The 26,464-nt window shown below is 44.5% G+C and overlaps 1 protein-coding gene across 7 annotated transcripts in view; it reads left to right on the top strand.

Moving 5' to 3' along the window:
- OSMR (oncostatin M receptor) overlaps nt 1-26,464 on the top strand; it is a 93,427-nt gene that overhangs the window by 36,422 nt on the left and 30,541 nt on the right. For 6 of the 7 annotated variants that reach the window (XM_056546118.1, XM_056546127.1, XM_056546154.1 and 3 more), the window contains 6 exons: nt 8,730-8,822; nt 10,300-10,466; nt 11,906-12,083; nt 16,763-17,035; nt 19,801-19,930; nt 23,434-23,579. In XM_056546118.1, coding sequence (XP_056402093.1) covers nt 8,744-8,822; nt 10,300-10,466; nt 11,906-12,083; nt 16,763-17,035; nt 19,801-19,930; nt 23,434-23,579 — 973 coding nt within the window. In that variant the 5' untranslated portion in view covers nt 8,730-8,743. The remainder of the gene's footprint in view (nt 1-8,729; nt 8,823-10,299; nt 10,467-11,905; nt 12,084-16,762; nt 17,036-19,800; nt 19,931-23,433; nt 23,580-26,464) is intronic. The other variant, XM_056546162.1, reaches the window with a different exon arrangement.

The following is a 26,464-nucleotide window of genomic DNA, read 5'->3' as shown; positions in this document are numbered from 1 at the left end:
ACTGCCGTATCACATAGAGACTGTATTGCTAAGACTGTATTGGATGTACCGCAAGTACTTCAGTAAAGTTTATACAAGTTCAAGTTCATCTCTATTGTGGACCTTCATTCATTTAATCAAGCACCTATCGTTTCTGGGAAGGGTGGCGATAGGCCTAAGATTTACCTCAGCGTATTAACCCACACCCTGGCGTCATGAGTGACAGGGGTTAAGTTAACCCCTCATATACCAAAGCAACACCCCAACTACACTACACCCCCAAGGCCCTACCACAAAGCCTTTTTGGCATCGCGAACAGGATTCGGGTGTGTGCCTACTACAGTTGCCACTAGTGAAAGTGTACTCCCCCCCCCAAGCAACGAACTTTATTCATGTACTGTGATTTATACTCCGGAGTAAGGGGTTGCGCGCACAGTGCTGTGGGGAGGAAGTGCGCATGTAAAGTAAGGGGGAGGCGAACAGCACAGCGGAGCTACAAGTTGTGAGTGAAAGAGCTGAAGTTAGCACGGGGCCTTCCTGCGCACGTGATCCAGAGACCCCACCCAGGATGCTGGCCGTGCAAAATTCCGACATGGCTTTCCCAGCTTTTAAGAGACTAGCGGTTAAAGTAATAGAATCAGGACCCCAAACAGAGGAGGCTAATGTCCCCGCTACAGAATCCCCGGGGCCCTCGCCCCAGCCATCTGTCCCTCCTCAGCCTGCCCTGCCAACACCTTCTTCTAGCCCTTGGACAGCTGACCTACAAGACATTAAGCAGGACATTGAGCAGTTAGCCAAGGCCTTTAAAGAAATGGCTGTGCGGCCTAATACTTCTAGATCTGCAACACCACCACCTAAGAAACCTGACCCCCTGTCCTGCTGATCCACCTAATACCCCTCCTGTGAGACCACCTGGAAGTCAGAGACCTGTCTGTAGTTATTGTAACAAGAATGGACACTGGAAGAGCCAATGCTGGACTTTGAAATGGGCGTCCCCTGGGGTCGAGGACCGCAACCCAGGAGTAGCTGCTGAAGGTTCAGAACTAACCAGCGACAAGAAGGGACTGTCTATGTATGTTGCTCCTTGTCCTTATGTACAGGTGATAGTTGAAGGTATCCGGTTACAAGCTCTGATAGATAGGGGGTCTCAGGTGTCCACCATCCCGCAAGGGGTTTTCTATAATTATTGGGGTCCAGAAATGTTGTGTGAACCTAAGGAAGCGGAGTTTAGAGTCATTGCAGGGAATGGGAAACCAGTACCCAGGCATGGCTACTGGGAGCCCACGGTGAAGGTGGGAGAGCATGTGTTAGAAAGGCAGGGTGTGATTGTCACCAGTGTTAGGGATGAAGGGGCAGCTGACTTCATCTTAGGAATGAATATTATGAGGCACTGTTTTGATGATATTGTCTGTGCACTGCATGCATCTGTCCCTCACTTGTCACCTCCAGGCCGGCGAGCTGCCCAACACCACCTCAAAATCCTCCAAGCCGGGTATTACCAACACTTCATCCCCCACTTTGCTCAAATTGCTGGGCCCTTAACCGAGTTACTGAGAGGGACTGCCCGGGAGAATTATAATGGGAGGCTACCCATACAGTGGGCCGAAGAACAAGAAGATGCCTTCCGAGCCCTGAAGTACCTCCTCACGGAACCCCCCATTTTGGCGTATCCTGATTACAGCCTGCCGTTCCGTTTATATACAGACGCTAGCTTCGGAGGTCTGGGAGCAGTCTTATCTCAGGTGCAAGATGGCAAAGAGAGGGTAATTGCCTACGTCAGCCGACATCTCCGAGGCGCCAAGAAGAATGACGCTAACTACAGCTCCTTCAAGCTGGAGCTCCTGGCCCTGGTCTGGGCCATTACTGAGAAGTTTAAAGACTATCTGGCTGCTACTCCCTTCACGGTCTACACTGATAACAACCCCTTGGCAAATTTGAACACTGCTAAGTTGGGAGCTCTTGAACAGCGCTGGGCCTCTCGGTTGGCCAACTATGATTTCAACATCAAGTACCGCAGTGGAAAAACTAACGTTAATGCGGATGGACTTTCTCGCATGGCCCTGGGGGGAAGAACCTCCTGCTGAAGATGTGTGGGAAGATGTGGAGATGCCTCCCTTCTACCGAAGGTTCGTGAGCCAGAGTGCTCCAATTTCCCAGGAGGAAAACGGATCTGAATCTCCCAAAGTCCCTGAAGATTTATCTACATGGAAGACACTTCAGGATGAAAGCCGGGTTATCGGGGACCTCTTAGACTATTGCCTCCACAAGAAAGTGCCCACTCGGCTGCGCAAGATGCAAGGGGACTTTGAATTGAAGCGGCTGTGGTGGCAGAGGAATCGCCTGTTCCTGCACAAGGGGTTGGTCTACTGAAATTCCCTAGACCCAGTTTCCGGAGAGCGCATACATCAGATTGTGGTCCCTAGAAGAGATGCAGCCATGGTCCTGAATGCCTATCATAATCAATCCGGACACTTCGGGGTCCATAAGACGGCCACCACCAGAAGGAGATTTTACTGGATAGGGATGTGGGGAGACATCGAGAAATGGTGTGCCGAATGCTCCGTGTGCAATGTTATCAATAATCCCCGAAGGGACGCAAGGGCCCCTTTACATCCAATCTGTACGGAGGGGCCGAACCAGATTGTTGCCTTGGATCATGTGAAGCTGGCCCCCACTCGATCTGGCTACTGTCATGCTCTAACTATGGTGGATCATTATTCTAAGTGGGTGATCGTGGTCCCTGTCAAGGATCTTACCACCAAGACCGCTGCTAGCTCTTCTATCTTCATTGGATCCAACCTCTGGGGTGTCCTGAATCGGCCCTCATGGATCGGGGAACCGCCTTTTGAAGCCCAGTTGTTCCAAGAACTTTGCCAGTTGCATGACTGCAAGAAGCTCCGGACAACGGCCTACCATCCCCAAGGGCATGGGCTCTGCGAGAGGATCAATCAGGTGTTCATCCAAATGCTCAGAGCTGCTTCTGTCTCAAAGCACGAAGAGTGGCCCCAGTTGTTGCCTGAACTTCTAGAAATTTACAACAACACTGTCCACTGTTCTACAGGGTATACGCCCTTTTTCCTGATGATGGGCCGACACGGTCAATTGCCAAAGGATCGGACCTTCGGGTTGTAGGCACCTTTCAACAATTCCCCTCAGGTTTCCCAAGGTTGGGTGTTGAGCATCAACGAAAAATAGAGGAGGCCAAAAACATTGTTGAGAAGAAAATGGGTGAAGTGCATGAGCGCCAGCAGAAAGATTATAATCGGCATGCTTCGGCTCAGCCCTTACAGCTTGGAGATAAGGTGTGGCTCTGAAAGTTCCCTAGAACCCATAAATTGGACTCATTGTGGGAAACGAAACCATATACCATTACTGCAGTCCCTTACCCTGAAACAGATGTATATGAGATACAGAAAGAAGGGTTCGAGCCACAGGTGGTCCACAGAAACAGAATAAAAGTGTGCCTGAAAGAAGACATGCTTGGCCCACCTCCTTCTACTCCTTCTACTCCACCTCCAGCAAGGCCAGTGAGAGAATACGTACTGGGAGAAGGAATTCATCCCACTATGGACGTTCCTTTGTTCCCATCTCAGCAGCCTACCATGTATTGGGGTATACCGTTTTCAGCTTCATCCAGCCAGCCGCCATTGATTGCTCCACCCAGTTAGGTGCCAGTGGCCTTTCCACCCAACCAGTTACCAATAGCTGTTACTCCTCATCAACCACCATTGGTTGCCACACCAAGCATCAGTCCTACCCCTGTGGTTGCTCCAAGTCTTGATGTGCCTTCTTCCCCAGACTTCAGAGAACCTCCTAGTCCAGCTGAAGATATTGCTTCTATCTCCGGCTCTCCAGCTGGTCCCTCGGGGACTGAAGTTTTTGCAGAATCACCAAGTGAAGGAACTCCTGACTCGGAGGTGGTGTTGCGGCAGTCTCAAAGGACTACACAGGGTAAACTACCCTTAAGGTACCAAGATTCACATTCAGTACATGCTCACATAGTACCTTTGATAACCCACTTCAATGCCCTACCTACAACTTTTCAGTACTCTAGACTACTCATTTAATTGTACTACCTCAATCTACTTCAGTACATACACAAAAACAAAATGTATCTCACATTCAACAAACACTTAGGAATTGTAGCCTATTGATACCCAATTCCTGCCACTGTTAGGTACACTCATATTTCTCTTCTCTGTATTGCGTGTGTGAGATGCTCTACCTGGCCAGTAGGTGCTCTTGCGAGTATAAAATTAAACACGTAGTTCTAAAGGTAACCTAGGTAGGTTATTTTGAAGTGCTCTGGGGTAAGTAGTGTGTAGCTGATAGACCCTAGCAGCCAATTTTACTGTTACCTAGCTTCCGGCTAGCCAGTATACATTTCGTGTACTAAAAGGTAACTCATTGTTGGCAAAAAGAATAAAAAATGTGTGTGAGATAATAAAAAATGTTTAGTCAGCTTGAAGCTAAATGCATAGAGAGCTGTACTAATGTCTAGTTAGCCTCGTAAAATGTGTAGAGAGCTAAAACTAAATGTTTTAGGAGCTAGCAACTAAATGTCAGATAGCTTCCTAATTGTATAGTAAGCTTACAATGTATAGTAAGCTTAATTAAAATGTCTAAGAAGCTAGAAACTGAAGGTCTAGATAGCTTCATAATTGTCCAGATAGCTTCATAGATGTCCAGGAAGCCTTTATAATTGTCTAGTAGGATTACTAGTCTTCAAATGCCTAGAAAAATATCTAGTAGGTTTTAAAGTACCTAATGTGTAAAAAAGTTTTGTCAGGATATAGATTCTGTCTAGTTAGCAATCCTGTTCTGCCTGCCCTAGTACCTCTGCCTTAGCGGACAGGCGGATAGGGTTGACTTGTTTTAAGTAAGGGGGTTTGTGGTGTCCCGGTACCGGATTGCATCCGTTACCTTGTGGTGAGGTCCCCAAAGTCATAGTCCCTAGGTACCGGTGGGGTCCTCATCTATAGTCACCCCTTTAATAGTTCAAATTATTCAAATTCTAAGTGTATTTATGTATATAAAGTGTACTTACCTTGTTGTAGTGTCGCAGGACCTGCGGGTCACGTGATGCGTTCCAAAACTCTATGGTTTATGATTCAAGGACCTTTGGAGGAAGTCAGGTGGTCGCCCACCATGCATTGTAACGGTGAGTGACAGCTTACTCGGACCAATCCAAGCCATTATTCAGGCTCTTGTTCCTGTACTGTCAAGCAAGCAGCATCTCTCTTTCCTCGTGGGCTGCTGATAGAGGAGGATCTGTGCAGCTGTCGTCAGCAGTGACTAGGCCCAAGCCTTGCGGCAACGGCCATCTTACAAAACTGTGAGTTACCTCAAATCACTGTTAAGTCTGCAAGATCACCGGACCTAAACAAACCCCTAAATCCGGACGGATCTCTGCATCAATCCTAATTCTACTAGTCCTTTGGATAAGCTAATGGTCCGCGGCATCTGTCAATCACTGCCGTACTACATAGAGACTGTATTGCTAAGACTGTTGCTGTTAATTGGATGTACCGCAAGTACCTCAGTAAAGTTTATACAAGTTCAAGTTCATCTCTATTGTGGACCTTCATTCATTTAATCACGCACCTATCGTTTCTGGGAAGGGTGGCGATAGGCCGAAGATTTACCTCAGCGTATTAACCCTCACCCTGGTGTCAAGAGTGACAGGGGTTAAGTTAACCCCTCATATACCGTAGCAACACCCCAACTACACTACACCCCCAAGGCCCTACCACAAAGCGAAAAAAACTGTGCAAAGTCAAAAACCGGATGGTGAAAACCGGATGGAACCGTACGCACATACGGTTCTGTATGGTTCCCATTGATTCCCATGTTAAAAAAAAAAGTATACGGTTTTTCACCCGGACCAAAAATTGTGTTGGGCTACAGTTTCGGGTAGGGGAAAAAAAAACTGACAAAACCGTACAGGATGCAAAAAGGACACAACCTGATGCATCGTTTGGCATATGGTTTTCAATACGGTTCTGTACGGTTTTCAAATTGAAAACGTAGACGGGAACTGTTTTGCAAAAATGTGGTGTGATCCCAGCCTTGCTCATACAGTTTTCGGTGGCGGGTCACTGGAGTCCATCTGGAGTTACAAGATGGATGTAAACCATTTTGTAACAGAAGTTTAAGATCCAGCAAGTATTGAGATGGAGTCACATGGTAATCTTATATATACTGAAGCATGTGCTAGCATGGTGTTTATCTGAGATACATACTTTACCCCATCTAAGACTACAATTGTTTCACCTTTGTCAGACTTTTTTTTACATCTTTGTCATTAAATGCATTAAGTTCATCAATTGCCTGATTCTAGGAACGAGTTAGATTGGAAAAATGTTGCCTGGTACCTGTGACACCATATAATACCTTTGAGACTCTAAATACTCCTGTCCATGGATTCAGTACGGCAGTTACTAGAGTAAAATACAGAATTAGAATCAGTGTACTTGGCAGTACTTACCCGCCTATCTACACCCCCAGATGGAGAAAGGAGTTCATTTTCATCTGTTGAGAAAACAATATTCACAATGTCAATGGTACTGCCCAGACATGAAATATTATCTCCAGTGATATCATTATTGGACATAAAAATGTATTTTCCAAATAGACGTATTAATGTCTCTACATGTTGAGAAGAGAGACTGAGGTACGGGAACTAGGTCTGAATTTTGTACTGAAGAGGACTTTCCATCTTTTCATAACGTGTAGAGACAATAAAGGAGTATTCCGGCCTTAGACATCTTATTCCCTATCCAAAGGATAGTGGATAAGATGTCTGATCGGGTGAATTCCGCCACTGGGACCCCCTGCGATCTCCATGCAGCACCCGGCATTCTGGGCGCTACTCCAGAGACGTTGACGTGACCTCACCCATGCACCCTCATGATCTCACGCCCCTCCCATGGACATGAATGGAGGGTGCGTGACATGGTGTCACAAAAAGGGCATGCCGTCACATCAGCGGCCATCACACTCCCTCCCATAGACATGAATCGAGGGGGTGTGGTGTGATGTCACAAGGGGGGCGTGATGTCATGTCTCTGGAGCAGTGCCCGGCACAGAATGCCGGGCGCTGCACAGAGGTCGAGGTGTGTGTGTGTTGGGGGGGGGGGGGGTCCCAGCAGGGACCCCCATGATCGATCAGACATCTTATTCCCTATCCTTTGGATAGGGGATAAGATGTCTAAGGCCGGAATACCACTTTAATAGTAGAGGAGAGACAGGTTAAACAGAGAGAGCAGATGACTTCAGCCTTTACCCAGAAACAGTGTGTTGCACAGACTCTACAGCAACAAGCAGCAGCACAGCCAGCTATGTAAAGGGCTTCAGAAGGGATTCAATAGCAGTAAAATGGTAGGACATTTTTAACAAGGGCAATTGAAAAAAAATTGCTTAATTCTAGATTTGGGAAGCAGATTCTATTTTGAGAAACCATGTCAATATATTTTGAGTGTTAACCAATCACAATATATTTTTAAAGGGGTTATCCACCATAAGGTGATTTTAGTATGTACCTGGCAGACAGTAATGGACATGCTTAGGAAGGATCTGCGCTTGTCTTGGGGCTAAATGGCTATGTTGTGAGATTACCATAACCCTGTGGCTAGCTTTTTGTGAACTGGTATTTCCTGTTTGACTTTTCTTTTTTGCCTACAAATCCCATAATTCCATTTTCCTCCCTCCCACACATCAGCCACCCCCCACCCATTGAAACATAAATGAGCTGCATCCATTCAAATCAGTGTGGTTTTCAATCAGGGTGCCTACAGCTGTTGCATTAGTTGCAGATTGATCTCTCTCCCACCAAGCGATCCCTCTACCCATTGAAGCAGACAGGCTCCCTGTCATCAGCTGACTAGTGATGACAGTGATTAGTGAGGTCACGGTCGCATTGCAACCTGGGAAAAATCTGAGACAACAGTAATTTTGTATGCTGTTAAAAATAAATATTGGGGTAAAATCACAGAAGAATTGTGAGAAAACCATCACACACAGGTACAGACACTATATTATGAACTACACTAACTTTACAGCCCCTGTAGCATAGTCAAATAAATAAAAAAAATCCTGGAATACCCCTTTAAATAATACTACCAAATTATTGGTCTTCTGATTAGGACTGTTGGAGAATTATTTGTTGACCAGCATCAATTCACCAACACCCCCCCCCCCTACACACACACACACAACAGTCCCAACATTTCTCATTAATAATGCAAATGCTTCTTTCACTCCCATTTCCTCCACACATGTACATGTTAATGCAGGGATTACCAGAAAACATCCAATATAGCATAATCCAGGATGCTAGGGCAGGATGGACAATGGATATGCTATTGGCTCTAGAAAATGTGATACATAGACTTGACTGCATGGCGCCGGGTCTGTGTATTTCTCATTGTTCTCATTGTTTCTGCAGTTTACTTAGTTGTATGTAAGAAAACCAACCCTTTATTAAAGGAGTAGTCCTTCGGCAATCTCCTGCTCTGCCATAGAGTTGTATTGAGGGGGCGTGTGGGCCGCAGCTTCGTGTGGTGGTCAACACGCGCTATCTGGCTAGCGAACCGTAGCCCCGAACAGGAGATCACGGGGGCCCCAGCGGTCGGACCCCCACAATCTCAAACTTATCCCCTATCCTTAGGATAGGGATTAAGTTTTTCACCACTGGACTACCCCTTTGAACAAAAAAATATAACCTTTTCTTTTTTTTGTCTGTATTTCAGATCTACTCCCCCAAATGGACCATTGTGCCAGTTGGCATGGTGTCATTGTCACCTTGTTCCTGATTCTCAAGCTTGAACTGTGGCTTTGTCAAGGTAGGCCTGAATTAGGGGTTTCTGTAACCAGATAAGTTACTGGAGTTCTCCATCACTTCTCAGGCAGAAATATTCAGCCCCACTGACAAGGCAGATGAAGAAGTTATTATATTTTACATTTTGGGTCAGTTAACTAGAGCTACAGCTTTTCTCATCAGAGGCAGGGGCGTACTTGAGAGATGCGGCTACCAGGTGCCCAAGGGGGTAACAACAAGACGCTTATGTTGGCCAAGCTATTTAGATACCGGGATGGGCAGCCAATTGGATCTTTGCCACCACAGAAGGCTCTGATCGGTGGTTTTCCATTATCTCACCCAGGGCTGGCTCTGCCTATAGGCAAAATAGGCAGCTGCATAGAGCGCCCTCTTGATGAGAGCTTCACTCTGCCTGCTGCAAGAAAGTTAAACAACCAGCATCCGAACCACTTTCTCACCCAGTAGTAAGCTAATTACATGAGGAGGGGGCTTGTTAAAGTGTGTCAACCCAGTAGTAAGGTGGGGCATGTCAAAGGGCGGGCCAAGGGGCAGAGTCAAGGGGTGGCAAAATTAGCTTTTGCCTTGGGTGGCAGAAATCCTTGCACCAGCCCTAATCTCACCTAAGAGGGAACGCTGTTGGTTCAGCAGAGCAAACGTATATCAGTAAACAGGAAGCAAGGGGAGGACCTCTTTCTTAATAGACAAAGAAGACCTCCGAATCTCACATGATATACAGAACATGTGAGCATGAACAAATTCTCTACTAACACAATCATCATAATAGTCGGCCTACACAAGGATATCTGCCTCCACAAGTCTCAACTATGTTACTACTCCTTCTGTAGAAGTAAAAGATTAGCATTATAAATATTGTAGATATTTATTTTATTACTTATGTAGACATCCCTGGAGGCAGCCATATTGGAGAGATACCCTTCTTTCCTGTACTGGCTGTATAGACAATGCTGAACTGAATGGGGATTGTAAATATTCACACAGAATTACATAGTTTAATATAGTCTCCCATCCCCAAGAAGGGACACAGGGGATCTGTGCCTTATCTGTATGTATAGTTGTACTGTCCTTTCTAATCTAGGACTCCAAAAGTATAATAAAGCTGTCAATAACCCTCCCACCCAAAAATAATAATGAGATGACTGTACCCCTCCTGTCACAGTCTACACAGCAAAGCATAAAAGTGTGCTGAACAAAATTTCACCTTACTGGCCAGTCCGTAAAGTACAATTTTTTAGGACTTTTTTACATTAATAAGTCACGTTAAAAAAAAAGAAAAAATGTATGGACAGACTCCCCAAAAATGGAAGACCAATTAGCACATATCTAGTTGCTATGGCCACCTTTACCACAGCATATATATTAGGGTTATGATCGTCTACAGAGGATCTCCCATATGAATATGGCTGTTACGGCGCCTTTGTCTGCTTTACTCATAAAAGCTTTTGGCCAAAACCTTTGTTATTTTTTCTTTTTTTCTGTTCTAGAAGTTGAAGTGTTTTCCCCACCATTGAACCTGGAAATCCACAATGATTCATTGCACCAGCGTTTACTGGTGGAATGGAATGTCAGCAACAAAGCTTTTGAGCCTGACACGGAAATAGTGTTTGACATCCAGGTGGCCAGGTCTGAAAATATGAATATTATTGCAAATGTAAGTAGTGCTGCCCCCTTCTTGTTTATAAATTTTCATCATAAAGACATATTAAAGGGGTACTCCGCCCCTAGACATCTTATCCCCTGTCCAAAGGATAGGGGATAAGATGTCAGATCGCCGGGGTCCCGCTGCTGGGGACCCCGGGGATCGCTGCTGCAGCACCCCGCTATCATTACTGCGCAGAGCGAGATCGCTCTGCACGTAATGACGGCAATACAGGGGCCGGAGCATCGTTACGTCACGGCTCCGCCCCTCGTGACGTCACGGCCCGCCCGCGTCAATACAAGTCTATGGGAAGGGGGCGTGGCGGTCGTCACGCCCCCTGCCATAGACTTGCATTAAGGGGACGAGCTGTGATGTCATGAGGGGCGGAGCCATGACGTCACGCTGCTCCAGCCCCTGTATCGCCCGTCATTACGCACAGAGCGAACTCACTCTGTGCAGTAATGATGGCGGGGTGCTGCAGCGGCGATCCCCGGGGTCCCCAGCAGCGGGACCGCAGCGATCTAACATCTTATCCCCTATCCTTTGGATAGGGAATAAGATGTCTGGGGGCGGAGTACCCCTTTAAAAGTTGACAGGCTTGTAGTAGTAGCTTAGGAGCTTACTGAAGACAAATTTACTATTGAGTTCAATGAGAGCTGTATGAAGTGAGTGCCCCCTAGTGGTGGCTGCAGTCACTCAGAATCTCGTCATTTCATTAGTTTATTTTTTCCGGTGGTTTGAAGCTTTGCATGAGTAAGACACAGCTCTGACCACTATAAAGAAAAAGAAATGGATCAGCACAAATTTTTGGGACATAATAATAATGATTAAAAAAGGGTGCTCAAGGGAAGACATTTACTATTTACTTAAAGGGGTACTCTGCCGGAAAACATCTTATCCCCTATCCAAAGGATAGGGGATAAGATGTCTGATCATGAGGTTCCTGTCGCTGCGGAGCCCCGTGATCTCTGGGCCGGCAGCGGCGGCGTCCGGAACCCGGAAGCTTGGAGCTTCTGTGTTCGTGACTTCACACCATGCCCACTCCATTCATGTCTATGGGAGGATGCCTGACGGCTACGTAGTAGCCGTCATGCCTCCTCCTATAGACATGAATGGAGGGGGCATGGCGGCTGTAGTTGTCAGTCATCCGGCATGGAGCGGAGTGCATGAGATGACTGGGGTGCCATGCCGGAGATCGCGGGGGTCCTCAGTGGCGGGACCCCTGCGATCGCACATCTTATTCCCTATCCTTTGGATAGGGGATAACATGTTTTCTGGCGGGGTACCCCTTTAATAGTGTTCAATAGCAAGATAGGCAATATACAGTAGAACAAAGCACTCATCTTACTACACTTATTAGATAAGATTTATGACTAATAGTCCCTCCGGTTTTACTCAGAATTTATTATATCATTTTGTATACTTATCGCATTTTTATTATTGTACTCTAGGAAATTTTCCTTCCAGATATTCACATAGGTCATGTGACTTCCATCAGATGGACTTGGGATTCTCAGCTTCCTTTGGAATGTGACTCTCATTCTGTGCGGATTCGGAGCAAAGTTGTGGGAAAGGTTTTCACAGTGGAAAGAAACTGGAGCACATGGAGTCCATGGAAAACCCATCAAGGTGAGTTGGCATTTGCCTGGGAAGTTATGCAGCGCAATGTATTTGAGTTATCTCCTTTGGGCATAACTTCATCAATAGGTATGAAAGACCCCAACCCCGATTTCCCTGTAGTCAGAGCAGTCCCATTGTAAAAATGCTAAAAAAAAGGGGCGTGTCATGGACAATTTGGAAAAATCCCAACATATTTATTTATGTTCCCACATAAGATGTGGTGGATTTGAGCTCCAGGAAACCCGACAGCTCAGAACATGTGTAGAAAAAAAAAAATAAGTAAAAAGTAGGGAAAATTAGTAAATTCTGTGGAAAAATACCTGTCGGGGTAAAAGAACCCACAAAGAAAACTACACTCTATGTCAATCGGACCAATGTTTTAGTTTTGTGGTTTTGGAGTTAATTTTGCTAAGTAATGGCTTTCCTAGGAAAGTGTAACCTGAGAAATACAGTTCTGCGAAGGTTTAGGGGATTCCCTCTATGTGCAACCTGAAGGGATGGGATGGAAAAGAGAAGAGAGGAGTGTCCGGCCCGTAAACCTATACATTCTTTTCAGGATATATATATATATATTTATAATGTATCAGGGATAGGGGTTCCTAGTTCATGAAACCCCTCTTAAGAGAAGCAGAATGTAAAGTGTACCATTGTATATAGCTAGTCCTGCTCTCAGCTGAGAAGTGGAGACAATTGTATCCAGTCTAGACAATGCTCTGTGAGCTAAACATCCTGGACTCCAGACTGATACATTGTACATAGCTAGTCCTGCTCTCAGCTGAGAAGTGGAGACAATTGTATCCAGTCTAGACAATGCTCTGTGAGTTAAACAGCCTGGACTCCAGACTGATACATTGTACATAGCTAGTCCTGCTCTCAGCTGAGAAGTGGAAACAATTGTATCCAGTCTAGACAATGCTCTGTGAGCTAAACACCCTGGACCCCAGACTGATACATTGTACATAGCTAGTCCTGCTCTCAGCTGAGAAGTGGAGACAATTGTATCCAGTCTAGACAATGCTCTGTGAGCTAAACATCCTGGACTCCAGACTGATACATTGTACATAGCTAGTCCTGCTCTCAGCTGAGAAGTGGAGACAATTGTATCCAGTCTAGACAATGCTCTGTGAGTTAAACAGCCTGGACTCCAGACTGATACATTGTACATAGCTAGTCCTGCTCTCAGCTGAGAAGTGGAAACAATTGTATCCAGTCTAGACAATGCTCTGTGAGCTAAACACCCTGGACCCCAGACTGATACATTGTACATAGCTAGTCCTGCTCTCAGCTGAGAAGTGGAGACAATTGTATCCAGTCTAGACAATGCTCTGTGAGCTAAACATCCTGGACTCCAGACTGATACATTGTACATAGCTAGTCCTGCTCTCAGCTGAGAAGTGGAGACAATTGTATCCAGTCTAGACAATGCTCTGTGAGCTAAACAGGCTGGACTCCAGACTGATACATTGTACATAGCTAGTCCTGCTCTCAGCTGAGAAGTGGAGACAATTGTATCCAGTCTAGACAATGCTCTGTGAGCTAAACAGCCTGGACTCCAGACTGATACATTGTACATAGCTAGTCCTGCTCTCAGCTGAGAAGTGGAGACAATTGTATCCAGTCTAGACAATGCTCTGTGAGCTAAACATCCTGGACTCCAGACTGATACATTGTACATAGCTAGTCCTGCTCTCAGCTGAGAAGTGGAGACAATTGTATCCAGTCTAGACAATGCTCTGTGAGTTAAACAGCCTGGACTCCAGACTGATACATTGTACATAGCTAGTCCTGCTCTCAGCTGAGAAGTGGAGACAATTGTATCCAGTCTAGACAATGCTCTGTGAGCTAAACAGCCTGGACCCCAGACTGATACATTGTACATAGCTAGTCCTGCTCTCAGCTGAGAAGTGGAGACAATTGTATCCAGTCTAGACAATGCTCTGTGAGCTAAACAGCCTGGACTCCAGACTGATACATTGTACATAGCTAGTCCTGCTCTCAGCTGAGAAGTGGAGACAATTGTATCCAGTCTAGACAATGCTCTGTGAGCTAAACATCCTGGACTCCAGACTGATACATTGTACATAGCTAGTCCTGCTCTCAGCTGAGAAGTGGAGACAATTGTATCCAGTCTAGACAATGCTCTGTGAGCTAAACACCCTGGACCCTAGACTGATACATTGTACATAGCTAGTCCTGCTCTCAGCTGAGAAGTGGAGACAATTGTATCCAGTCTAGACAATGCTCTGTGAGCTAAACAGCCTGGACTCCAGACTGATACATTGTACATAGCTAGTCCTGCTCTCAGCTGAGAAGTGGAGACAATTGTATCCAGTCTAGACAATGCTCTGTGAGCTAAACATCCTGGACTCCAGACTGATACATTGTACATAGCTAGTCCTGCTCTCAGCTGAGAAGTGGAGACAATTGTATCCAGTCTAGACAATGCTCTGTGAGTTAAACAGCCTGGACTCCAGACTGATACATTGTACATAGCTAGTCCTGCTCTCAGCTGAGAAGTGGAGACAATTGTATCCAGTCTAGACAATGCTCTGTGAGCTAAACAGCCTGGACTCCAGACTGATACATTGTACATAGCTAGTCCTGCTCTCAGCTGAGAAGTGGAGACAATTGTATCCAGTCTAGACAATGCTCTGTGAGCTAAACATCCTGGACTCCAGACTGATACATTGTACATAGCTAGTCCTGCTCTCAGCTGAGAAGTGGAGACAATTGTATCCAGTCTAGACAATGCTCTGTGAGTTAAACAGCCTGGACTCCAGACTGATACATTGTACATAGCTAGTCCTGCTCTCAGCTGAGAAGTGGAGACAATTGTATCCAGTCTAGACAATGCTCTGTGAGCTAAACACCCTGGACCCCAGACTGATACATTGTACATAGCTAGTCCTGCTCTCAGCTGAGAAGTGGAGACAATTGTATCCAGTCTAGACAATGCTCTGTGAGCTAAACATCCTGGACTCCAGACTGATACATTGTACATAGCTAGTCCTGCTCTCAGCTGAGAAGTGGAGACAATTGTATCCAGTCTAGACAATGCTCTGTGAGCTAAACAGCCTGGACTCCAGACTGATACATTGTACATAGCTAGTCCTGCTCTCAGCTGAGAAGTGGAGACAATTGTATCCAGTCTAGACAATGCTCTGTGAGCTAAACAGCCTGGACTCCAGACTGATACATTGTACATAGCTAGTCCTGCTCTCAGCTGAGAAGTGGAGACAATTGTATCCAGTCTAGACAATGCTCTGTGAGCTAAACATCCTGGACTCCAGACTGATACATTGTACATAGCTAGTCCTGCTCTCAGCTGAGAAGTGGAGACAATTGTATCCAGTCTAGACAATGCTCTGTGAGTTAAACAGCCTGGACTCCAGACTGATACATTGTACATAGCTAGTCCTGCTCTCAGCTGAGAAGTGGAGACAATTGTATCCAGTCTAGACAATGCTCTGTGAGCTAAACAGCCTGGACTCCAGACTGATACATTGTACATAGCTAGTCCTGCTCTCAGCTGAGAAGTGGAGACAATTGTATCCAGTCTAGACAATGCTCTGTGAGCTAAACAGCCTGGACTCCAGACTGATACATTGTACATAGCTAGTCCTGCTCTCAGCTGAGAAGTGGAGACAATTGTATCCAGTCTAGACAATGCTCTGTGAGCTAAACATCCTGGACTCCAGACTGATACATTGTACATAGCTAGTCCTGCTCTCAGCTGAGAAGTGGAGACAATTGTATCCAGTCTAGACAATGCTCTGTGAGTTAAACAGCCTGGACTCCAGACTGATACATTGTACATAGCTAGTCCTGCTCTCAGCTGAGAAGTGGAGACAATTGTATCCAGTCTAGACAATGCTCTGTGAGCTAAACACCCTGGACCCCAGACTGATACATTGTACATAGCTAGTCCTGCTCTCAGCTGAGAAGTGGAGACAATTGTATCCAGTCTAGACAATGCTCTGTGAGCTAAACAGCCTGGACTCCAGACTGATACATTGTACATAGCTAGTCCTGCTCTCAGCTGAGAAGTGGAGACAATTGTATCCAGTCTAGACAATGCTCTGTGAGCTAAACATCCTGGACTCCAGACTGATACATTGTACATAGCTAGTCCTGCTCTCAGCTGAGAAGTGGAGACAATTGTATCCAGTCTAGACAATGCTCTGTGAGCTAAACATCCTGGACTCCAGACTGATACATTGTACATAGCTAGTCCTGCTCTCAGCTGAGAAGTGGAGACAATTGTATCCAGTCTAGACAATGCTATGTGAGCTAAACAGCCGGGACTCCAGACTGATACATTGTACATAGCTAGTCCTGCTCTCAGCTGAGAAGTGGAGACAATTGTATCCAGTCTAGACAATGCTCTGTGAGCTAAACATCCTGGACTCCAGACTGATACACTGTACATAGCTAGAGATAAATCTACCATATTAACAACCGCAGCTGCATATGGGACCCTACTCCTAGGGTAGCGTTTCCCAACTAGAGTGCCTCCAGCTTTTGCAAAACTACATCTCCCAGCATGTCCGGACAGCCAACGGCTGTCCGGGCATGCTGGGAGTTGTAGTTTTGCAACAGCTGGAGGCACTCTAGTTGGGAAACGCTACCCTAGGGCCTCAGTCACTTTCTATTCATCCCTTTATTCCATCATCTCTTTCCCTCCATAGGACAGAATAAAGAGAGAACCCGCACAGGCATCTACCCCTATCAGCGAGTGGTTCCGGAAGGATCTAATGTCACTTTTTGCTGCTTGCCTGGACGGGGTCAGGTGGTACAAAAAATGAGATACGGTTCTGAGCAGATGACACAAGACTTTGACACGGGAACAGACAGTTTTGTTACCTCCGTAAAAAATGTGGTGAGGACAAAATCAGACGGGACTAATGTCATCTGCGTGTTGGGGGAGAAGAACCCCGCTGGGACCGTGCTCATTGTCAGCAGTAAGTGTGACCAGAGGATGAATGGTTGTACAGTGGAGGAGGAGGTTTGTTACAGTGTGTCACCCCAGTAGTAAGGTGATTACATGAGGAGGAGGTTTGTTACAGTGTGTCACCCCAGTAGTAAGGAGATTACATGAGGGGGGGGGGGTTGTTACAGTGTGTCACCCCAGTAGTAAGGAGATTACATGAGGAGGAGGTTTGTTACAGTGTGTCACCCCAGTAGTAAGGAGATTACATGAGGAGAAGGTTTGTTACAGTGTGTCACCCCAGTAGTAAGGAGATTACATGAGGAGAAGGTTTGTTACAGTGTGTCACCCCAGTAGTAAGGTGGGGCGTGTCAATTGGAGGAGTCAAGGGGGCAGCAAAATTAGCTTTTGCCTAGGGTGGCAAAAATCCTTTCACCAGTCCTGCTGTATATCCCTTCTATTCGGCACTGTGTGTGTTTATTGTATGGTACTCATTATGTGTGCACTGTATAGCAGTATTACTGTATGTGTGCATTGTATGGTACTATTATGTGTGCACTGTATAGCAGTATTACTGTATGTGTGCATTGTATGGTACTATTATGTGTGCACTGTATAGCAGTATTACTGTATGTGTGCATTGTATGGTATTATTATGTGTGCACTGTATAGCAGTATTACTGTATGTGTGCATTGTATGGTATTATTATGTGTGCACTGTATAGCAGTATTACTGTATGTGTGCATTGTATGGTATTATTATGTGTGCACTGTATAGCAGTATTACTGTATGTGTGCATTGTATGGTATTATTATGTGTGCACTGTATAGCAGTATTACTGTATGTGTGCATTGTATGGTATTATTATGTATGCACTGTATAGCAGTATTACTGTATGTGTGCATTGTATGGTATTATGTATGCACTGTATAGCAGTATTACTGTATGTGTGCATTGTATGGTATTATTATGTGTGCATTGTATGGTATTATTATGTGTGCACTGTATAGCAGTATTACTGTATGTGTGCATTGTATGGTATTATTATGTGTGCACTGTATAGCAGTATTACTGTATGTGTGCATTGTATGGTATTATTATGTGTGCACTGTATAGCAGTATTACTGTATGTGTGCATTGTATGGTATTATTATGTGTGCACTGTATAGCATTATTACTGTATGTGTGCATTGTATGGTATTATTATGTGTGCACTGTATAGCAGTATTACTGTATGTGTGCATTGTATGGTATTATTATGTGTGCACTGTATAGCAGTATTACTGTATGTGTGCATTGTATGGTATTATTATGTGTGCACTGTATAGCAGTATTACTGTATGTGTGCATTGTATGGTATTATTATGTATGCACTGTATAGCAGTATTACTGTATGTGTGCATTGTATGGTATTCTTATGTGTGCACTGTATAGCAGTATTACTGTATGTGTGCATTGTATGGTATTCTTATGTGTGCACTGTATGGCAGTATTACTGTATGTGTGCATTGTATGGTATTATTATGTGTGCACTGTATAGCAGTATTACTGTATGTGTGCATTGTATGGTATTATTATGTGTGCACTGTATAGCATTATTACTGTATGTGTGCATTGTATGGTATTATTATGTGTGCACTGTATAGCAGTATTACTGTATGTGTGCATTATATGGTATTATTATGTGTGCACTGTATAGCAGTATTACTGTATGTGTGCATTGTATGGTATTATTATGTGTGCACTGTATAGCAGTATTACTGTATGTGTGCATTGTATGGTATTATTATGTGTGCGCTGTATAGCAGTATTACTGTATGTGTGCATTGTATGGTATTATTATGTGTGCGCTGTATAGCAGTATTACTGTATGTGTGCATTGTATGGTACTATTATGTGTGCCCTGTATAGCATTATTACTGTATGTGTGCATTGTATGGTACTATTATGTGTGCACTGTATAGCAGTATTACTGTATGTGTGCATTGTATGGTATTATTATGTGTGCACTGTATAGCAGTATTACTGTATGTGTGCATTGTATGGTATTATTATGTGTGCATTGTATGGTATTATTTGTGCACTGTATAGCATTATTACTGTATGTGTGCATTGTATGGTATTATTATGTGTGCACTGTATAGCAGTATTACTGTATGTGTGCATTGTATGGTATTATTTGTGCACTGTATAGCAGTATTACTGTATGTGTGCATTGTATGGTATTATTATGTGTGCACTGTATAGCAGTATTACAGAATGTGTGCATTGTATGGTATTATTGTGTGTGCACTGTATAGCAGTATTACTGTATGTGTGCATTGTATGGTATTATTTGTGCACTGTATAGCAGTATTACTGTATGTGTGCATTGTATGGTATTATTATGTGTGCACTGTATAGCAGTATTACTGTATGTGTGCATTGTATGGTATTATTGTGTGTGCACTGTATAGCAGTATTACTGTATGTGTGCATTGTATGGTATTATTGTGTGTGCACTGTATGATATTATTATGTGTGCACTGTATAGCAGTATTACTGTATGTGTGCATTGTATGGTATTATTATGTGTGCACTGTATGGCACTTATATGTAGGTTGTGTAGATACAGAATCAATAATTAAGCATGCTAAATATGCATATGCTATTTTGTATGTACCATACACTATGGCAATTGTCCAGTTGTCAGGTTTGGAGCTCCACCTTGTGGCCATTATAAAACAATATATCCGGGGACTTTGCTAGAGGGTTCTCCATTCTTTTGCAGGTGGATCATTGTTGGTATCTTGTTACAGGATTACCAGATGAACCCAAAAAGTTTTCTTGTGAAACCCAAGATCTGCAAACACTAAGATGTAGCTGGAGCCCTGGACCATTGTATAACTTTTTTGGGATTCTCAAAGTCACTTATGTTCTACAAGAATGGTAAGTAGAAAATGAAATATTTAAAGTGGTACTCCGGTGGAAAACTTTTTTTTTTTTTTAAATCAAATGGTGCTAGAAAGTTAAAAAGATTTGTTAATTACTTACTTCCAGTACTTATCAGCTGCTGCATACTAAAGAGGTAGTTGTGTAGTTCTTTCCAGTCTGACCACAGTGCTCTCTGCTGACACCTCTGTCCATGTCAGGAACTGTCTGGAGCAGTAGAGGTTTTCCATGAGGATTTGTTCCTGCTCTGGGCAGTTCCTTACATGGACAGAGGTGTCAACAGAGAGCACTGTGGTCAGACTGGAAAGAACTACATAACTTCCTCTGGAACATACAGCAGCTAAATTAAAAATTATTACTATTTTTTTTTTATATAAGGGCATACTGTGAGGAAGGGTGGAGTCCCCTGAAAAGTTATTCAATTAGAAAGCAAGAGTAATCTCCCTCCTCCCTATCAAAGCACACAGACACTGAGGGAGAGAAAATGCTGCAGTTACACACCCCTCCTCCCCCTCCTTTATCACAGCACACAGACACTGAGGGAGAGAACATGCTGCAGTTACACACCCCTCCTCCCCCTCCTTTATCACAGCACACAGACACTGAGGGAGAGAACATGCTGCAGTTACACACCCCTCCTCTCCCACCTTTATCACAGCACACAGACACTGAGGGAGAGAACATGCTGCAGCTGCACTCCCTCCTCCCCTACCACAGCACACAGAAAAAAACCTGCCACAGCTGCACATCTCTCCCCCACCATAGCACTCAGACATTGATGGGGGATCCTGCTGCAGCTGCACCACCTTACTTTTTCACAGCACATAATTATTGAAGACAAGAACCTGAGCCATTTGCATTCCCCTCCACCCCTTACCTTACCACAGGATATGGTCACTGTCAGTGGGAACCTGCTGCAGCTTCATCGTCCTCCTCCTTTTTTTTCCATTTAGTGCATTACTGCAAATTTGTATTTCGGTGACTGAGATTTGTAAAAATGAACTTTCAGACAGGTAAAAGGGCACCACAGCCGGGAAGGTGAGGAAGATTTAAAGGGGGTACTCCGGCTCTAGACATCTTATCCCCTATCCAAAAATGTCTAACACCTGTCTAACCTCAGTAAAAGCTACCGTTAACCTTAACCTGGCCTTGGACTATTATTTGCTCTGCCTAACCTAGGATTAGCGCTACTACCTTCAGGTGGTTACATAGGCAAACAACGCCCTGGCGTCACGAACATTAAGGGGTTAACACCATCAACCACTGGGCAACACCATCTGCCCCTACACCTCACATCACACCCCGACACCACATTTGGATAGGGGATAAGATGTCTAGGGCTGGAGTACCCCTTTAACTACACCTTAATAACATATGTAACATGTTTTATTTACACCTTAAAAGTGCCACTGCAGAGACTATTTGGGCCAATGTGGCTTCTGTATTGCTAACCGATGGACACAAGGACTTGTCGTGTATGACCATTCAGGGAGGACTCTCTCTGAGGTCACTCATGCATGCCCATGCAAAACCAAGTACTGCCCCAGGTGCCCTTATGTGGAGGAAACATATATGCACATCTTTTGGCAGTGCCCCTTTGCACAGGGTCTATTGAATGCCCTGTAACATGAACTTAGAGACAAAGTACCCAGAAACAGCCTATCATACTATTCGGTGTTTTTTGGACTATTTCCTGAGGTTCATGATGTGGGAGCCATCCAGGAGGCCTGGCGCCTTATGAACCGTTTTAAAGGAAATCTGTCATCGGTATCACCCGCACTAATCTGTCATACAGGTTTGTAGTGCAGGTGATACTGATCAAAATGATATTTACAATGTCCTGAATGGCCCAGCTGTTGCGCCGTTATCGCTGTTTTTCTTTTTATGTAAATTAGGTCCCTCGGGCACACTTGGAGTTAGGACCAGAGCTCCAGGCACCCCACATGATCATCTGCCAATCGTGAGCTCTGCCCTGCTCATCAATATGCATGGCCTCCCTCCCTGCTCTTGAGGCAGGTTTTCACCACGGGGCATGCGCTGCTTCCAGAGTACACCCGGAAGCGGCGTCAGTTTCAGCCTATTGATGAGCCGGGCGGAGCACCCGCCTGGCAGAAGATCACGTGGGGTGCCCAGAGCTCCGGTCCTAACTCTGCCCATGCCCGAGTGGCCTCATTTACATAAAAAGAAAAACAGCGATAACGGCGCAACGGCTGGGCCATTCAGGACATTGTAAGTATCATTTTGATCAGTATCACCCGCACCACAAGCCTGTATGACAGGTTAGTGCGGGTGATACCGATGACAGATTTCCTTTAAGGACGCTATATGGCTGGCCAGGAACTGCCTCATCTTCAACAGGGAGGACATATCTGTCCGGGACCGCCTCAGGCTTATCCACAGCCTGCTTAGGGAAGGGGCTGGATGCATTTTTGGAGAATAATAACATTGCTGGTTATGTATACTAGATTTATATGGACAGAACATTGGTCCACAGATTTATTCTGATGCCGTATTTGGAGTCGGGAAGGAATTTTTACCTCTAGTATGAGGTTTTTTGCCTTCCTCTGGATCAACTCAGTAGGGACTCATTAGGGTTATAGGTTGAACTTGATGGACTCTTCTCTTTTTTCAACCTTATGAATTATGTTACTATTCCATCTTTTATAGTCCAAGGGACTAATGCCCCTCTTCTTCCCCCAGCTCCCCATGTGGTTGCTGAGTAGTTTTGCTCCACCCTTCCCTACCCCCATAAATCCCACACCACTCCCTGATCATATTGTAATGTATTGTTGTTTCATTTTGTTTCTTTGAAAATGAGTGATAGAGCAGAATGTTAGTGCAGCATGTGGTATAGTGTCTAGCGAGGAATCCTGTGCAGTATTTACTGTCATGTCTTGTATGATTGTAATTTATTGTCTGACTTATAATGACGACTGATTTGCTCGCGAATATTCGCAATTCGAATATTATTCGCGAATATCGCATATTCGCGAATTCGCGAATTTCGCGAATATAGCGCTATATATTCGTAATTACGAATATTCGTTTTATTTTATTTTTTCTTCACAGTACACATCACAGTGATCACCCCTCTCTGCTTCCAGCTTGTGTGGTGTAAAGAAGGCTCTAATACTACTGTGCGAGACTGGCGTGCGAAAATTCGCATATGCGCAAATTAGCATATGCTAATTTTCGCATATACGAATTTTTGCGTATGCTAATTTTGTATATGCTAATTTTCACATATGTTAATTATCGCATACGCGAATTTTCGCATATGCGAAAATAAAACGAGGATATAACGAATATGCGAATATTCGCAAATATATGACGAATATTCGTCCATATATTCGCGAATATTCGCGAATTCGAATATGGCCTATGCCGCTCAACACTACGACTGAATGATCAATAAAGCTCTTTCAATGGCTTAAGAGCACCTCTTATTATATCTTATATATATTTGAATGTAATTATACTCCTTTATTTTTTTTTTTAAGGTTATCCATGAAATCCTATTCCTGCCAAAGAGATCATTGTGTTTTGCCGGTCAAGATGAACCAGCAGACGTATAACTTTACTTTGACGGCTAGAAACCGATTAGGCGAGAGGAGCATCAACTCTGTTGTGTATCTAAACCAGAGAGGTATGTCACATCTGTATACATAGCTGCCAGTGTCTGCTCTATAGCTTGTGCCAGTGCATGTATCATGAAACTATGGCTAAAATCTAATATCCAATAATTTCTTGTGATTTGGACATTTCTAGAATGTGACCTTTCATACTTCAATAAACTTATTTTACATTGAAAAAAGAAAAAAAATGACACTACTATTTTACCATAATCTCATGAGCTGTATGACTACCCTACTGGCATTAGGCATACCTTTCAAAGTAGCTTTTGTATGTAGATTGTTAGGGTTCCCTGTCAATGAGTGTCAGGGGTTCTCTGAAATAAAAATAACTAAGAAGTAGGAGTTTTGAATTACCCCCCCCCCCCCCCCCAAAAAAAAAAAACCCGGAGCGGAGTACCCCTTTAATGTCACTGTCCCTATCGGCTTGATAACCTTCCCATCATAGAGGATATTCAGCCACCTGAGCACGCTTATGTAATTTCAGAACATGGTGTAATGGTCCTGAGTGGTCTGTGGGGAATATCAGGATGAGATGGAGTTGGTGGGTCATCATAATGGAACTCATTTCTATATTTTACCATTGAATAGGCAAAGATTAACAATCTCATCTACCTCTCCTTCTATTATTCACCTCATTCTTCTGACCTTTTGAAAATTAACTGAGCCCCCAGACCAAAAGCCAGATTTTTGTTTTTCACGCATCAGGTCAGACCCCCAAATCTATTCAGACCTCAGACCAGATCCCTACATTCATAGGTCACGTCTACTTCAGCTTTCACAATTGCCAGCTAAAATGTCCCAATTTTAGCCACAATCAGGGATGTGCACACATATACTAGAAAGGGGGCTTTAAATGCCTCCTCCTTAGGTGCCCTTTTTCCTGGACAGCGCTGCTGCTGATAGCACTAATATCAAGTTAAGTAAACTGCCCATATTTTCCCTTAGGCCCCTGCCCCCCAAAATAAGTGTGCACGTTCCTGGCCCCAATAATCTCAGTTCTAGATATAAATACCAACCTGGTGCCAATCCCTTGATACATAGATGATATGCTGCACTTTATGATGAATGATGACCAGACATGGACATTTCCTCTACATATATTAACGCTTCTCGCTCCTGGTGCTGTGGGTCCTGATGGCGATGAGTATGGGGGACACATCACAGTGGTGAAGCAGAGGAAGATGCACACGGGAGGGAGGAGGATAAGTATACATTGTAAAGCAATAGGTAGTGGCATATACAGTAACACAACATCTCCATGTACTTAGCCATATACTTACCCTCCTCACTTACGGTTGCATTTTCTGTACTATTCCCTAATCCATATAGATTATAAATTCCTATGGTCAGGGCGCATTCTCCACCTGTCTACAGCTACATAGTTAGTACGGTTGTTAAAATACATATGTCTGTGGTGTCTCAGGGTGCAAAGATGAGGTTTATGGGGCAGATGTTGTAGCCCAGGGGCAAGGTGTTATTAACCTCTAAATGTTCGTGATGCCAGGGCATAGTTTTCCCGGTAACCACCCAAATGGTAGTACCGCTATCCCAAGGTTAGGCAGGGCAATAATATTCCAAGACCAGATTAGGGTCAACGGTAGCTTTACTGAGGTAGACAGATGGTAACAATCTTTACAGCTAGGCCAGGATCCCGGAGAGGTGGCCAGTAACACAGAAGGACCTCGTAGCTTGCTGGGACTTGTAGTGACTTTGACAGACTTTAAGAGAGCCACGCTGACTATAATAGACTTGACTATAGACTTGACTGTAGGTAGTAACAGCAGACATAGAAGACTTAACTTACTGGCATGTGGCTGTAGGTTAGGCTTGAGGCCTCCATGTGCTGGACACTGGCTCTGAGACGTCTGGTCTTTACTGTGCCTCAGGATCTAAGAGTGGTGGAAGAGAGAGATTGTAATGGCTCTCCTTCTTATAAAGGGGGGCTGACCCAGAAGCCCATAGGTCAAGCTGCAGAGCACCTGTTAGCTGGTGCTCTCTGGGTAACAAACACATCAGGTGAACACATTATCATGTGACTAACTCAAAGGTCCTTAATACATAACACACAATATACTGTACATAATATATATTACTATGGGGGAGACACTGCAGGAGGGCCCCTAGGACACAGAGGGACTCAACCTGACAGGGCCTAAGTACTGTACGGGACTATATCCCATACTGGGACATCACATGTTCATCTAGTTTGACCAAGGAGGTGAAGGTAAGGGGTATGGGTGGATGAAGGGGATGCTATGTTTCTGCATAAGAAGTGAACACAGACTGCAAAGAGACCACAAGAACTTACACTATTAGATCTCACCCAAGTGTATGATTCACAGCTTAGACTGCGCACTACCGCTCTATAATGTCCTCCATGTTGCTGCTTCTTAGGATGTACTTGGGGTATAAAATATAGGGGAGCAGTATCTCCTCCTCTACGTGTGCAGTATATAGGAGACCTCTTGTGTCTATTACCTAATAGATTGTAAACTTCTACGGTCAGGACTCATCTGCCACTGGGCTACAGCTGCTTACTTCATCCCTGGCCTCTAGTATTTATTCCATATCCCTTATAGATTGTAAGCTCCTATGGTCAGGACTCTTCCTCCACCTGTCTACAGATACTTACTCCATCCTGATCTATTTTCTAATTCCGTGTTTTCCTAACAGTGTGTCGCCAAAGGCAGTCCGGGCATAATGGGAGTTGTAGTTTTGCTACAGCTTGGAGATGCCCTGTTTGGAAAACACTGCTCTAAGTCATATAGATTGTAAGATCCTGTGGTCAGCGCTCATCCTCCACCTGTCTACAGCTCCTTACTCCATTCCAGACCCCTTCTATCTATTCCATCTGCCTTATAGATTGTAAACTCCTGTGGTCAGGATTCCTACCTAA

This window comes from Hyla sarda, chromosome 1, assembly GCF_029499605.1.
Source record: "Hyla sarda isolate aHylSar1 chromosome 1, aHylSar1.hap1, whole genome shotgun sequence".
Classification (NCBI taxonomy): domain Eukaryota; kingdom Metazoa; phylum Chordata; class Amphibia; order Anura; family Hylidae; genus Hyla; species Hyla sarda.
The sequence above is the reverse complement of the archived record's forward strand: the minus strand, read 5'-3'. Positions and strand labels throughout refer to the sequence as shown.